This window comes from Diorhabda carinulata, chromosome 4, assembly GCF_026250575.1.
Source record: "Diorhabda carinulata isolate Delta chromosome 4, icDioCari1.1, whole genome shotgun sequence".
NCBI lineage: Eukaryota > Metazoa > Arthropoda > Insecta > Coleoptera > Chrysomelidae > Diorhabda > Diorhabda carinulata.
In genome coordinates, this window is record NC_079463.1 from 1,294,990 (window position 1) to 1,308,455 (window position 13,466).

Genomic DNA, 13,466 nt, shown 5'->3' on the forward strand with positions numbered 1-13,466 from the left:
ATATCGATTATAACAATCAATATATAAATCGATTCTAATAATTGAAGACTCCAATATTATGCAACCAATTTTACAACTAGCAACAAGTGTTGTTGTATGTATCCTCCCTAAACTTTAAAATTATCTATGATCATATATTGAGACGAAGTATCGATTAATATTTATTTAGAGATATGAATAGTTGAGGTACAAAATTGATACTAATCTCAAAAATTACAGGATGTAGAAAATAAACAATTTGAAATGATAAAAAGTATCGTTTTATTTCATTATCAATACAATTATAGAATCATTCGCTCGAATTATCGCTTTCAATAGATTCAATAAATGGTATTATTTCGTCTGTAACTGTACATCCTGTTGTGATTGTTGTCGACGATTCTTTAATCGTGACGAAAGTATAATGAGACGCCATTTCCATAAAAACCATCATATCTGCCACGATTAATATAGCAAAAAGAAAAAATTCATTTGCCTAAAATAAATAATCTGTCAAAACTACGACAAATGACAGTAAATCGCCAGGACCGGCTTGAATAATAAGTACCTGACTTTTAAATATATTTAATTGCGTTATAACAGTAACCAAGAGGTTACCCACAGCTACAGATAAGTACCAACCAGCGATCGTTACTGTTTTCATACTTCTAGGTGCCTGAAAGTTATATAAAAAAACCATTTTGAATGATATATGTATAAAAACAAATTTTAATTTGTCCATTTCGAAATTCCCATCTGATTACAAATTAAGAATACAAATAGAATGTTTTAAATTATCTTTTATTATCATCAAATTTATTTTTTACACAATTAAAGAGTTAATATTCTCAATTGTGAAAATGTTTATGTTTGTTCGTGTTTCGAAAGGTAAATAAACTCACTTGCGTAAACGAAAATTCCAGTCCGGCAACACCAAACATAATTTCCGCAACCGATATTAAAAAATACTGAGGCAACTGCCATAAAATGCTCACAGTATTAGGTACGGCCATCGCAAAAAGTTTAACAAACTAAAGAAAAACATCAAATTAATAATATTGACAAAGGTATGCAACCAATTAAACATGTGTAAAAATAGTTGCCTATACTTTGACATGACAAAACATCTAATTCATAAGCATAGAGAAATTAAAAAAGATAGAGTGAGTGATATATAAGTTCTTCTAGTCGTCAATAAATTCGAAATTGATTATTCTTCTTTTACCACTCGAAACTTTGATGTCATTTCGATATAATCAGAATAGAGTAGAGAAAAATGATCTTTCTATCTCTGCTAGCCGTTTGGTACAATCTCTTACCTCGCTCTCTATATCTTTGCTATTTACTCTATGCGCGTTAATCATCATTAGAACTATCCGGAACGAGAAAATGGCAACGTAGGATTGTAAATGAAATCAATTCAGGATATAAATTGATGAATGAATATTAATTGAATGAATTATTTGAGGTTAAAGCGTTTTTTACGTGTAAAAAGATTCTGCTTACTACAATTTGCTCTTTATTTTCTCTTATAACCAAAGAATACACTCCCCCAAGGGCTAAATGGAATAGTTTTTCATAGAGTATTTTTTCTTCTGTACTACTAATTTGACATTCGTACCTAAAATTAAATTAGTCCAATTTTTTAGGTCACTCAAGCTTAATTTCCCTTTTGAAATAACTGTTTCTATAATTTAAAAACGTCGCCAATATATTTTTATTTTAATAAGATATCAGTGAAACCTCTATACGAATAAGATTTCTCTATGGCGTGGATTGTGTTCATTCTTGGAAGCGGCGGAATGTCTCAATATATAAGGATTATTGTGTAAATGAAAAAATTTAAAAACTTCGAATTTTATTTTAAATTCTTTTTAAATCAAGCAGTAAAAAATCAACACAACAAAAAAATCAAATCAAAAATCCTCAGAATAACCAACTTGAAATTAATTCACTCTTATTAGTTTATAATAAAGTGTACACTGAACTTACACTCCGTGTGGTAGTTCCATGTACGCACTTTCCGCGACGCTTGGACGATCTGAATTAGGTACAAAGTACATATCCTGTGTTCCAATTTGATTTTTCAAAGACACCGTTACATTATGAAGATAATTTGTATTTCTTATATAAATAATTCTAAAATTATTCCTCAGTTATTATGAAATGAATAAATAATTAACGAAAATTTGCCATTTTACCTGATTCTTGGATAACCATTTAATGATTTATTGAAATCTACCGGATCGATTACGAATGATTGAACATCGTTCTGTTGATCGATTCCAATAAATATCGAATAGATCTACAATGTTAATAAAGTGAATATTCGATGGTTTTCGATATAGTTCAATGAACCAATACGTTTATAGGAATAACGACTGTCGAAATTTTATACAGGTCCGTCTTTAAAAAAATTAATATTATATTTCTATAATTCAAATAATGGAAAATTATGAAAATTATGTTTTCCGACATGGAAATTTCATTGGATAACAACATTTTTTTTTACTATTACTAATTAACTTACCTGGTATTCAAAACATACGACGTTCATTTCGAACCTGCGTCTACGGATTTCTAAATTTCCGCATAAAAACGGCGCTTCGACATACAACTTATACGAGGTATGATTGTAACAAACTATATTATTAAATCTAATAATGTGGCCTGCGTTTACCATCTGAATATCGTCGAAAGGGTTTGTAACCTATAATTTTTCACTTTTTGGTCAATAAATTTACGAGATATGGCCATTAAAGATCGAAAATTCGCTGGTGTAAACAAATCTGTATAGCCGTAGCATTAATTCGCGTCAGAATGGATTTAGAAAACCACGTATGAGCAAATCGAGGCATTTAGGGGATATTTGAGAAGTTTCTGATGATCAAATTTTTATTTCTGCCAAAAAAATGATCCAATTGAATTTAAAAGTCAAATTACCTTGAGATTACATGGTAGAGTGTTGATAATGTTAACGGCGGCTTGATGTTTTTCCGGAAGACGAGGGTAAGTCGTTTCTAGAACTAATTCCAAAACACCCGCCGAAAAAAAAGCGACACCTACAACATTATTATAAAAAAATTCGCATTTATTCGAAAATATTCGTGATCTACCTGCAATTAAACCTCCGAAAGCCATTCGATGTAAGGAATTTTGCAAAAAATTGTATCGAGAAAAACAAGGGTAGAACACCCTGTCTAATATGGGGATTATTATGAGTACTAGGGCGGGGTTAATCACTTGCATTTGGTCTGGAGCGACGTCGATAGGTCCAAGAATATCTCCGTTCATATGCGACGCCTATAAGGAGAAAGCGAATTCAATTTGATACAACTCGCCCCTCAGTACGCCTCTGTTTATAAGCAGGAACGTTTATTTAGTATACGAGGGTCGCTATACAAGTTTTGAGATCGCAAATAAATTCTGTGAATTGTAAACATGGAAAAAATTAATTAGGAATTTAATTTGACACAACTCGTGCCTTAGTACGCCTCTGTTTATAAGCAGGAACGTTTATTTAGTATACGAGGGTTTCTATACAAGTTTTGAGATCGCTAATAAATTCAGTGAATTGTAAACATGGAAAAAATTAATTAGGAATTTAATTTGACACAACTCGTGCCTTAGTACGCCTCTGTTTATAAGCAGGAACGTTCATTTAGTATACGAGGGTTTCTATACAAGTTTTGAGATCGCAAATAAATTCAGTGAATTGTAAACATGGAAAAAATTAATTAGGAATTTAATTTGACACAACTCGTCCCTTAGTACGCCTCTGTTTACAAGCAGTAACGTTCATTTAGTATACGAGGGTCGCTATACATGGAAAAAAATTGTCCGAAACAAATATACGAGGTGACGACTCTAAAATATTGAACAAAATCCACGAGGCATATCGAAACTTAACCAGCAACCCTCGTACAATCAAATAACGATCGAAATTGATTTAATTTACTTGAAACGTCCACCTGGATCCCTGTTGATCGAACAACGACCAAAAAATCGGCAACGGCATAAACAAAAACAATATTCCAGATACGATCTTCATATCGGCGACAAGTTGAGGATTGAATTTATCTTTGGCGACGTCTAACCAATGACTGGAACGCGTCCCCGTCCTAAATCTAAACGTCACAGCGTACTGAATTTTTATTTTTATCGTTATCGGTAATCGGGAAACGGACTCACCCAACCGCATTTCAAAAATTCCACTATAATTTTCTTTTTGGGCGATTTGAGTTTGTAGAAATTTTTCCCGACGACGAACAGAACTGAAATTCGAAAAGGGGGGCGGAATATTTCGTCGCGAGCGGGGGGATGAGGGCGGAATCGGTACTTACGTATTGAGAGGATCATAAGCGCGGCTGGGAATCCGAAGGCCAGAGCGTAGCAAGTGTCGTCGCCGAAGCAGGACACTTTCCGCAGTACGGGGGTCAAGGTCATACCCACGAACCCGCCCAGATTTATCGTGAAATAAAATACGGAGAAAAAATGTATGAGGAGGTCTTTTTGGGCCGGTAGATTGAATTGCTCGGCGCCGAACGCCGCTACGCAAGGTTTTATACCGCCAGTTCCGATCGCTATCAGCGTCAAGCCGACGAAGAAAAATAAACTAAAATTGGAAAAAACCAACGTCAATGTTAAATATTCGGCTGAGAGAACGTTTTCTAGTCGAATAATATATTTTGAGATCTTTTAATTTAAGTTCGAATGATGTTATGGATTGAAAACATTCATTAAGTTATTTGGGACAACCGGTATATGATTTTACCGGCGTTATAAACGAGATCATAGATATTAGCGAGTATTGTGCATAGTTGCCAAGTTGTTTTTTTTTTCAGTTATAGTAATATGGTATTTTGAATAATTGTAATGTCGAAAGAAAAATATTAAAACGAGATTAATACCGGATGTCATTTGTTTTGAAAACTGTGAAAGATTTTCTTTAGATTCTAATGAAATTGTGTTTTTTTGATACGAGGAGTTGGAAAAATATATAAATTTCTCGAAAAAAAAAAAATTATCGGAGAAAAATTGAATTTCCCGGAAAACTATACATTTGATCTGAAAATTAACACGATTTTTGAATTTTTCGGATAAAAATACATGATATACCATAATTTTTCGCATTCTTGATATATAGAAATTTATCATTAAAAATTATCTCAAAAAATCCACAAATTTGGGAAAAAAATTTGACACGCTCGTATAAAAAGTTCCATATCTCGGAAACCAGTAGAGATATCGATTTATTTTTGACATGAATCGATAGACAAAACGTGTGTCTAAGTGAATCTTCATATTGGATTCCTTCAATTTCATATTTTTCGAAATTATACAGGGTTAAAGTTGAAATAAACTTTTTTCGAAAAATAACACTATATAAATTTATAGCATCCACAGTAATGGTTTGGCAACGTTGTAATATAAAAAAATCGAAAGAAGAACATCGATACTATCATAAAAAAAATACAACAACCCCCCCGTGTACATACAAAACGACGTATATAACAAAAAGTTAGAAGTTATCAAACAAAAGTCCAGACTTCAAAGGGGCCCCCCTTTGTTATAAAAATTGAAAAAAATTTTTCCAGATTTTGCTAAATTTCGATAGAAAGGGTTTTTTCATACGAGGAGTTCCAAAAAAAATATCAGTTTTTCGAAAAAAAAATTATTATCAGCGAAACATTGAGGAAATATTCAAGAAAATTGAATTTCCCAGAAAAGTATACATTTGATCTGAAAATTAACACGATTTTTGAATTTTTCGGATAAAAATACATGATATACCATAGTTTTTTGTATTCTTTCAATATAAAAATGTATAATCAACAATTATCTCAAAAAATCCACAAATTTGGGAAAAAATTTGACACGCTCGTATAAAAAGTTCCATATCTCGGAAACCAGTTGGGATATCGATATATTTCTGATATGAATCAATTAAGAAAACTTGTGTCTAAGTGATTCTTCATATTTGATTCCTTCAATTTCATATTTTTCGAAATTATACAGGGTTAAAGTTGAAATAAACTTTTTTCGAAAAATAACACTATATAAATTTATAGCATCCACAGTAATGGTTTGGCAACGTTGTAATATAAAAAAATCGAAAGAGGAACATCGATACTATCATAAAAAAAATACAACAGCCCCCCACTCTATATACAAAGTGACTTATATAACAAAAAGTTAGAAGTTGTCAAACAAAAGTCCAGACTTCAAAGGGGCCCCCCTTTGTTATAAAAATTGAAAAAAAATTTTCCAGATTTTGCTAAATTTCGATAGAAAGGGTTTTTTCATACGAGGAGTTCCAAAAAAAATATCAGTTTTTCGAAAAAAAAATTATTATCAGCGAAACATTGAGGAAAATTCATGAAAATTGAATTTCCCGCAAAAATATAAATTCGATCTGAAAATTAACATGATTTTTGAATTTTTCGGATAAAAATACATGATATACCATAGTTTTTTGTATTCTTTCAATATAAAAATGTATAATTAAAAATTATCTCAAAAAATCCACAAATTCGAAGAAAAATTTGACACGCTCGTATAAAAAGTTCCATATCTCGGAAACCAGTTGGGATATCGATATATTTCTGATATGAATCAATTAAGAAAACTTGTGTCTAAGTGATTCTTCATATTTGATTCCTTCAATTTCATATTTTCCGAAAATATACAGGGTTAAAGTTGAAATAAACTTTTTTCGAAAAATAACAATATATAAATTTATAGCATCCACAGTAATGGTTTGGCAACGTTGTAATATAAAAAAATCGAAAGAGGAACATCGATACTATCATAAAAAAAATACAACAGCCCCCCACTGTATATACAAAGTGACTTATATAACAAAAAGTTAGAAGTTGTCAAACAAAAGTCCAGACTTCAAAAGGGCCCCCCTTTGTTATAAAAATTGAAAAAAAATTTTCCAGATTTTGCTAAATTTCGATAGAAAGGGTTTTTTCATACGAGGAGTTCCAAAAAAATATCAGTTTTTCGAAAAAAAAATCACTACAGGCAAAAAATCAAATTAATCATTTTTTTCTATAATTAACATAAATATTTCGCTTAAAAAACTACTTACGCCGGGTATATACTGATTGTAGGAACAGCAGCAATAAAAATAAGCACGTGTCCTATTAAATAAACAATCCCGAAGTTCCTTATAGTCCTGGAAGAAACAATCAACCGATACAACACACAAATGTCAAACGCGAGTGAATAAAATCTGTAAAAAATCGATTTACTCGGAAACAAAGTGCAAATTTACCTGTATCTCCCAAAATACACGTCAGCGCAAATAGCTCCAGCCATTGGAACAATATAACACACCATTAGAAAGCCATGGTAGATAACAGTCGACGTACATTCCGACAATAATAAAACGTTTCGTAGATATATCGATAGAATCGCTAAAAATTATTCCGATCAATGCAAAAACCGAATATTCGTATTCCAAAAGTCGATAAGTCACTAAGACTGACGCACAGACGGCGTTGGAACTGTCAAATCCACATGACGTTTACGAAGTACCAACTTTCGACAGATTATACGTCAAATGTCACGGTATTTCGATGATCCGAGTGGAGCGCAGTCGATGGACCGCGTCCGAAGACGCAACAGTCAACGGGGAAGGTTGCGGCTTCAAAAATATCGAAGAAAAACCCGCTACGTGTCGGTAAAAACTATTCGGGGATATTTCTTGCGGGGGGTGAATCGGGACCGATCGAATTTCAATATGGATTCAATCTACTTACTTCTTAAGCCGGAAAAAGCGAATCTCTCGCAAAATTCCGTGGCTATTATGCATAATATGGCGACGGAATTGAACGATTCCTAAAAAAATTGAGCTGTCCACTTTACCTTTAATCAGTTTACGAAAATTATTTACCTGATACATAGGGGTGCGGATATAAACGGTAAAACCACATTCGACACGTGTCAAAACGTAATTGTCAAAGTGTAATTTGACGTTTCTAGTTGTTTCTCTGTCTCCAGATGGCGTTTCGTCGCTAAAAATCGAAGCGATTCCATCGACAAATTCATAGTTCATAGTTCAAACACGCCCCATTTGAAGCCACCGTAGTCCGAGGTCATTTGAGAAGCCGATCAGGCGCTTTGGCTTGAATCCTGATGTTTTAGATGGAAATGTCCGGTTAAAAGTCCGGTTTCTGGTCAGATTTGGCGCCTATTTAGCTGAATGATGGGTTCTGGACCCATTGGTGGGTTCGCTGATTCCATTTTGACGAGCGAATCCGCCATTACTGTTGGTTTAATTCTATTTTCCAAGTATCTGTAAACAATTCGAGTAGCCCTCGTATGACAACACGTTCCGAGTACGTCCACCATTGAAAATGTCAAAATTCATCATGACAATGACAGATTTGACTTTTAGTAGCAATTTTTCCAAGTTTCATTTGAAGTTTCACAAAAATTCGTTGATCTAAGTTCAAATTCGAAGCAAAACAACAACCCCCGTACAAAGCGGTTGACAGTTGACAGCTGACAACAGCCCTAGTTTCGTTTCTTGATGATCGCACCTCGTATAATAAGAAAAAAACGAAGTTTGGAACATTTTTTTATTAAAACTTAAAAAATCTACAATCTGAGACACGTATACAACATCGAAATATATAGTTCATTATTATTATAACATATAAAGCTCTTCATTTTAGGTTAGGTTGATATATAATACTTTTAAATCAAATATTTCGTACAAAAATAATTTTGGTATAATTATTTAACGTTAAAATATTTTTATTTAGATTTTCAATTGTCGATTTATTAGAAATTAGCTTCAATATCTTAAATACGAGATCATTTCATCGATAAATACCACTGTAAATAGTTTTTTAAATGGAACAAGACAAATTTCGGGTTTATTTAAGTAGTAATTCGTCAAGAAACCGTTTCGCAATAAATAATAAGGTCGAAAATCCAACAAATACTTCAGAAAAGAATTTGTTCACCCTACGACGGCCATTTTTAAATAGATTTCAGCTTATTTTGACATTGACAACTGTCATACTATTAGTTGCAGGATTTTAAGTAAAAAAACTTTTTTTTAGTTTAAACCTTGACATTATAAACATTATACGGACTATTTTGAGTGTCAAGACCGCTATAATTGTTGTACCGCCCTCGTAGACCACTATTATTTATTAATAAATTGAAATTCTATTAAAAAAAAAAGATTTTTTATGCTAGCCCACCAACTTTTCATCCTACTTGTTATATGTTTCTAAATAGTCTTTTCTGATTTAAAATTAGTTATTTTTTCGACCTGTTCGGGCATTTTCAAAATATTACTTGACACTGACAATTCGCGTATTTATGTCAATCATAAATACCAAAGTAAAAATAAAATCTACATAGAAATCTGGTAAAAATCGGAAGAGACTTAACATCAAGACGATTTAGAAACCTAAACATATGAAAAGAAAGAAATTTGTACAATTTAATATTTAAATTTGAATTTTGGGCACGAATATAACATGAAAACAAACAAAACACGAAGTGTATTGAAAACCAAAATGGCCGATTTGACGCGAATGAAAACAAACACATTTAACAAATAATTACCGAAACGTATATTCCTTTTATTTTAATAAACTTCAAATGATATTCCCCTTCTCTATCGTGATATTTTTATTGTGGCAAATTACTTTTAAATTCATTCAATAGTAAGTCTACGATAAGTTTTATAATTTTATAAATCACATTGAACACATATTATATTCCACATTTAGGAAAATATTAGGAATTTCTAGAAGCTTTTTGAATAAACTGTGAATGATTTGAATTCGAATGAGTTTTTTACAATCCGGTTACTAATCAAATTTAATACATACATGTGAACTAATTCTGTGAAACAAACACATAAACACCTGGTAGATAACTGCATTATTCGGTTTATTACACAAAAAGCAACTAAAATTCACTCCCCACCATGAAAACACGAATATTTAACAAGGTATTAGAAGAAATACACTTTCGACACATTTTTTTTAGTTCTGAAATTGATTTAAAAGTTAATATCAATATTTAAATTGTAATGTACGTCAATAACCTACCACTTCGGTTATTGACGTCTATCGCCATGTTGTATTTGACGTAGAACCATAGATGAACGTTTTATATAGAGGGACATATCGTCTTGAAATAATTATGAATTTTTAATCATCTCTACATAATAATTAATAATTTTTAAATGACACGATTTAATGACATAAATAATGTAAACAAACACGTTTACTTTTTTTTTTATTATGTATACGTGACTTCTAATTAAAATATTTTAGCAAAATCATTTCCTTAAAACAATATCGATTAATCGATTTTTTATTCGATTAACGTAAAAATCATTTTGTAGATTGTTTTGACGTAGTAAAAACATACACTGGAAATTTGTTATTATTGTTATTATATACATATAAAAATGTGTCAAGAATGTATAAAATCTTTTTTGTATAATACATTAATACGTTTTTTTGGCGTTATGAGTCATCATATAAATATTATTATTAAACAAAGCACGTATTTCTTTATATAATTTTATAATATACATATACACTACCCTACATAATTGATGACTCCATTGTGCCGAAACGATAAATTTTACAGATAAATATGATAAAGTGTAAGAAGAACACAATCACATCAAGCACTCAACAATCCTTAATACGCCGAAATGGTCCCTAATCACATTAATTTGTTTAAGTATGATGACTATATTCTTCGTTCAACGAGATCACAGTTGGAAAGAAGGCAACATTAATTTTTTTTATTCATATTTATACATATACACACAGTTAGAAAAAAAAATCGGTGGTATAATCACTTTTATATACGAGGATGGTCCTAGAAGTAGCTGGCTACTCTGGGGGAGATTGATCCTTCGGTATCAACAGTAAAATATTGGGTAGCAAAGTTTAGACGAGACTGAACGACTTGCTAAGATCAGCATCTCAAAATTTTTATGTTTTCTTTGCTGGGACAAGTACTTCTGGGACTATCCTCGTAGCAATAGGGCATTGAAACAAGTATGTACCTCTAATTTGACATGTCGATTTGTTATATTCATTTTTTTATACTATCGTCACATTTTAAATCATGTTTATAGTTTAAAGTTCCCGCCAAAACGTTCAATACCAATATGGCGGTGCTCTGACGTCAATATATGGTAAGTTTGTAAACAGTTGTGGTTTTACGTGATTCAAACAGATTATTTTCACCATAAATCCATGGGATAAAGTGGAAATTTTATTTTCTTCTTCTTACTTCATTGTGGAAACTTTAAAATTCCGTATTTTACGCGTTTTAGCTCGTTGTGAATCGTTCGAAAACAATGCAAATATTCTAGAAACTCAATATTGACATTTTTTGACAAAAAAATTGAAACATTGTTTGCCAATTAGTTTATTTCTAAATAAATCTATGGAATTTTTCACGTTCCAAGAACGTGACTAGCCTCCGGTTAATATATGTATGGTCCCAACGCCTATTACAATCAAATATATTTGCATTGTTGTTAAATTAATTTTTTTACTGATGTTACTGGTAACATAGAGTAGATACAACACCCTGTATATGTCAGTACTGAAACTACCAAGATATACTTCCATATATGCTCGTTTTTATAATAAAAACTCATTAGTTAAGCGTTTTCTAGATCGTAGGATCCATTTATGGAAATCCCAGACATTAGTACTTCCGATTAGTACTAATAAATAGATTGGTTTACTTCCGGTTCGGCTTTTTGAACTAGATTTACGATTTAAACAAAAAAAATTATTTTGGGTATGCTATTTTCAGTAGAAAGTCTCGACTAAATAAATAAAATAATTATTTATTTAGGTTAGGTTATATTAATTGGGTTATAACTCGGTAAAAAATATTTTTCTATGAAATTCATTGTGTATAAACAAGACTAAATGACTTTTCGTGTAATCCATAAATCTAGTTCAAAGAACTGAACCGAAAGTCATTTAATTCGTACATTCAGTTAAAAAAGTTCAACCGGAAGTCATCTAATCCATAAATCTAGTTCAAAAAGCCGAACCGGAAGTAAACCAAACCATAAATCTAGTTCATAGAGCCCAACCGGAAGTAAAAAATCCACACATCCTGTCAAAAAAAGCCAAACCGGAAGTCGGCCATTTAAATTCCTATTAAAAAAACCGGAAGTGCTTGGACTTCGATAAATAGGTTTGCAGCCACGAAAGCACCAAATTAGAGTGTTCTATTATGATTCTAATCCGAGCGGCTACGGAAGTATTTCCTCTTTTAATGGATACCATTTTAAAATTGCCGATTCAATTGTTATTTTTGATACTGCATAAATTCGATTAAAGAAGGATTACAGTAAAATTACACCACCGTATTTAAAAGTTGAAATTTCTAAATCATTACGATACCCAATAAGCAGTAACAAAAAGTGAGGTTATAATCTTAGAATCGAAAGTTTTTTTTTAATTTCCCTTATTTTCACTGCTTTTTGGATACTAAGTCGTTTTAGATTCAATCTGTGTATTATATAAAGCAATTTTTATCAAAAATTTCAACAAAAATGTCGTATTTTGATATTTATACAGTTATATAATATATGATAAAGTTATTTTTATAGACGACAATAACACATATTGATTATGTCACAACATTTATAGTTTGGATGACATTACAGCTACCACTTAGTATATATATCTCAAATAAAATACTTGTAAGTAATTGAAAACAAAAATTTAATATTTCATTTTTTTTGTTTGGGTGCAACAGATATTCGTTTTCACGTTGAAAGTTATTTCAAACGAATTTCTAGGTTATGTTCAAAACGCCATAATTGTTTTGTTCATATTTTTAGTTTCGAATTGAAAATTACACAAAAAAAACTTTTATACTTTCATTTATAATATTAATTTCAACTAAAATATGAACTTAAATGTATTTAACCACTTTTTAGTTAAAAAAAAACTAGTTTTTCATCCCAAAATAAGACAGGAAACACCTGACATTTTTAACCTTTTTAACTATGTACTTGTAAAAATTCAACATCCTGTAGAAATTATTTTATTTCAAACTTTTTGGAATTTTGAGGTCAAATTAAAGTCAGGTGGAAGTACAAGTGACCAAACAGTATTTTCCAAAATATAACCTCAACTTTGAGCTCACATGTGTTAAAAGATGCAATCATTATAAAATCTAGTTGAATAAATTCAATTTGGAGGACAAAAAAACTTGTGTGAAGTGTTCTTTAAAAGAGTTCAACGAAGAAAAAAAGAAATAAAAACTATTTACGATCTAATTGAGATCAGGGCTTGTCTCGACATAAATATCGACAATATTTAACAAAAAAATTATTAAAATCAATAACCATCCTAAAAGTATGCTTATAAACTACAAAATTTATCAAAAAACGTTAAAAAACATAAAAAAATTTCGATCTAGTAACGCTTTTTTGTAATAAAACTAACCTGAGG

The 13,466-nt window shown here is 31.1% G+C and overlaps 1 protein-coding gene across 1 annotated transcript; it reads right to left on the reverse strand.

The window, feature by feature from the left end:
* Nucleotides 1-246: 246 nt before the first annotated feature.
* LOC130892179 (peptide transporter family 1-like) lies at nt 247-8,380 on the reverse strand. Its single transcript, XM_057797401.1, has 16 exons — nt 7,883-8,380; nt 7,749-7,827; nt 7,262-7,403; nt 7,076-7,162; nt 4,323-4,594; nt 4,171-4,253; nt 3,938-4,123; nt 3,096-3,282; nt 2,923-3,041; nt 2,510-2,689; nt 2,181-2,284; nt 1,972-2,118; nt 1,486-1,600; nt 882-1,010; nt 548-655; nt 247-475 (listed from the first exon to the last, which is right to left on the reverse strand). The coding sequence occupies exons 1-16, from the start codon at nt 8,042-8,044 to the stop codon at nt 290-292; spliced, it is 2,286 nt and encodes a 761-aa protein (XP_057653384.1). The 5' UTR covers nt 8,045-8,380; the 3' UTR covers nt 247-289.
* Nucleotides 8,381-13,466: the final 5,086 nt, after the last annotated feature.

Bases quoted from the DNA above. Each gene is read 5' to 3' on its own strand.
- LOC130892179 (XM_057797401.1), bottom strand. From the start codon at position 8,044: ATGAACTATGAATTTGTCGATGGAATCGCTTCGATTTTTAGCGACGAA. The intron at 4,254-4,322 runs GTAAGTACCGAT...TTCGAATTTCAG, and splicing joins GCTTATGATCCTCTCAATAC to TTCTGTTCGTCGTCGGGAAA. The intron at 2,119-2,180 runs GTAAAATGGCAA...GAATAATTTTAG, and splicing joins AATGGTTATCCAAGAATCAG to AATTATTTATATAAGAAATA.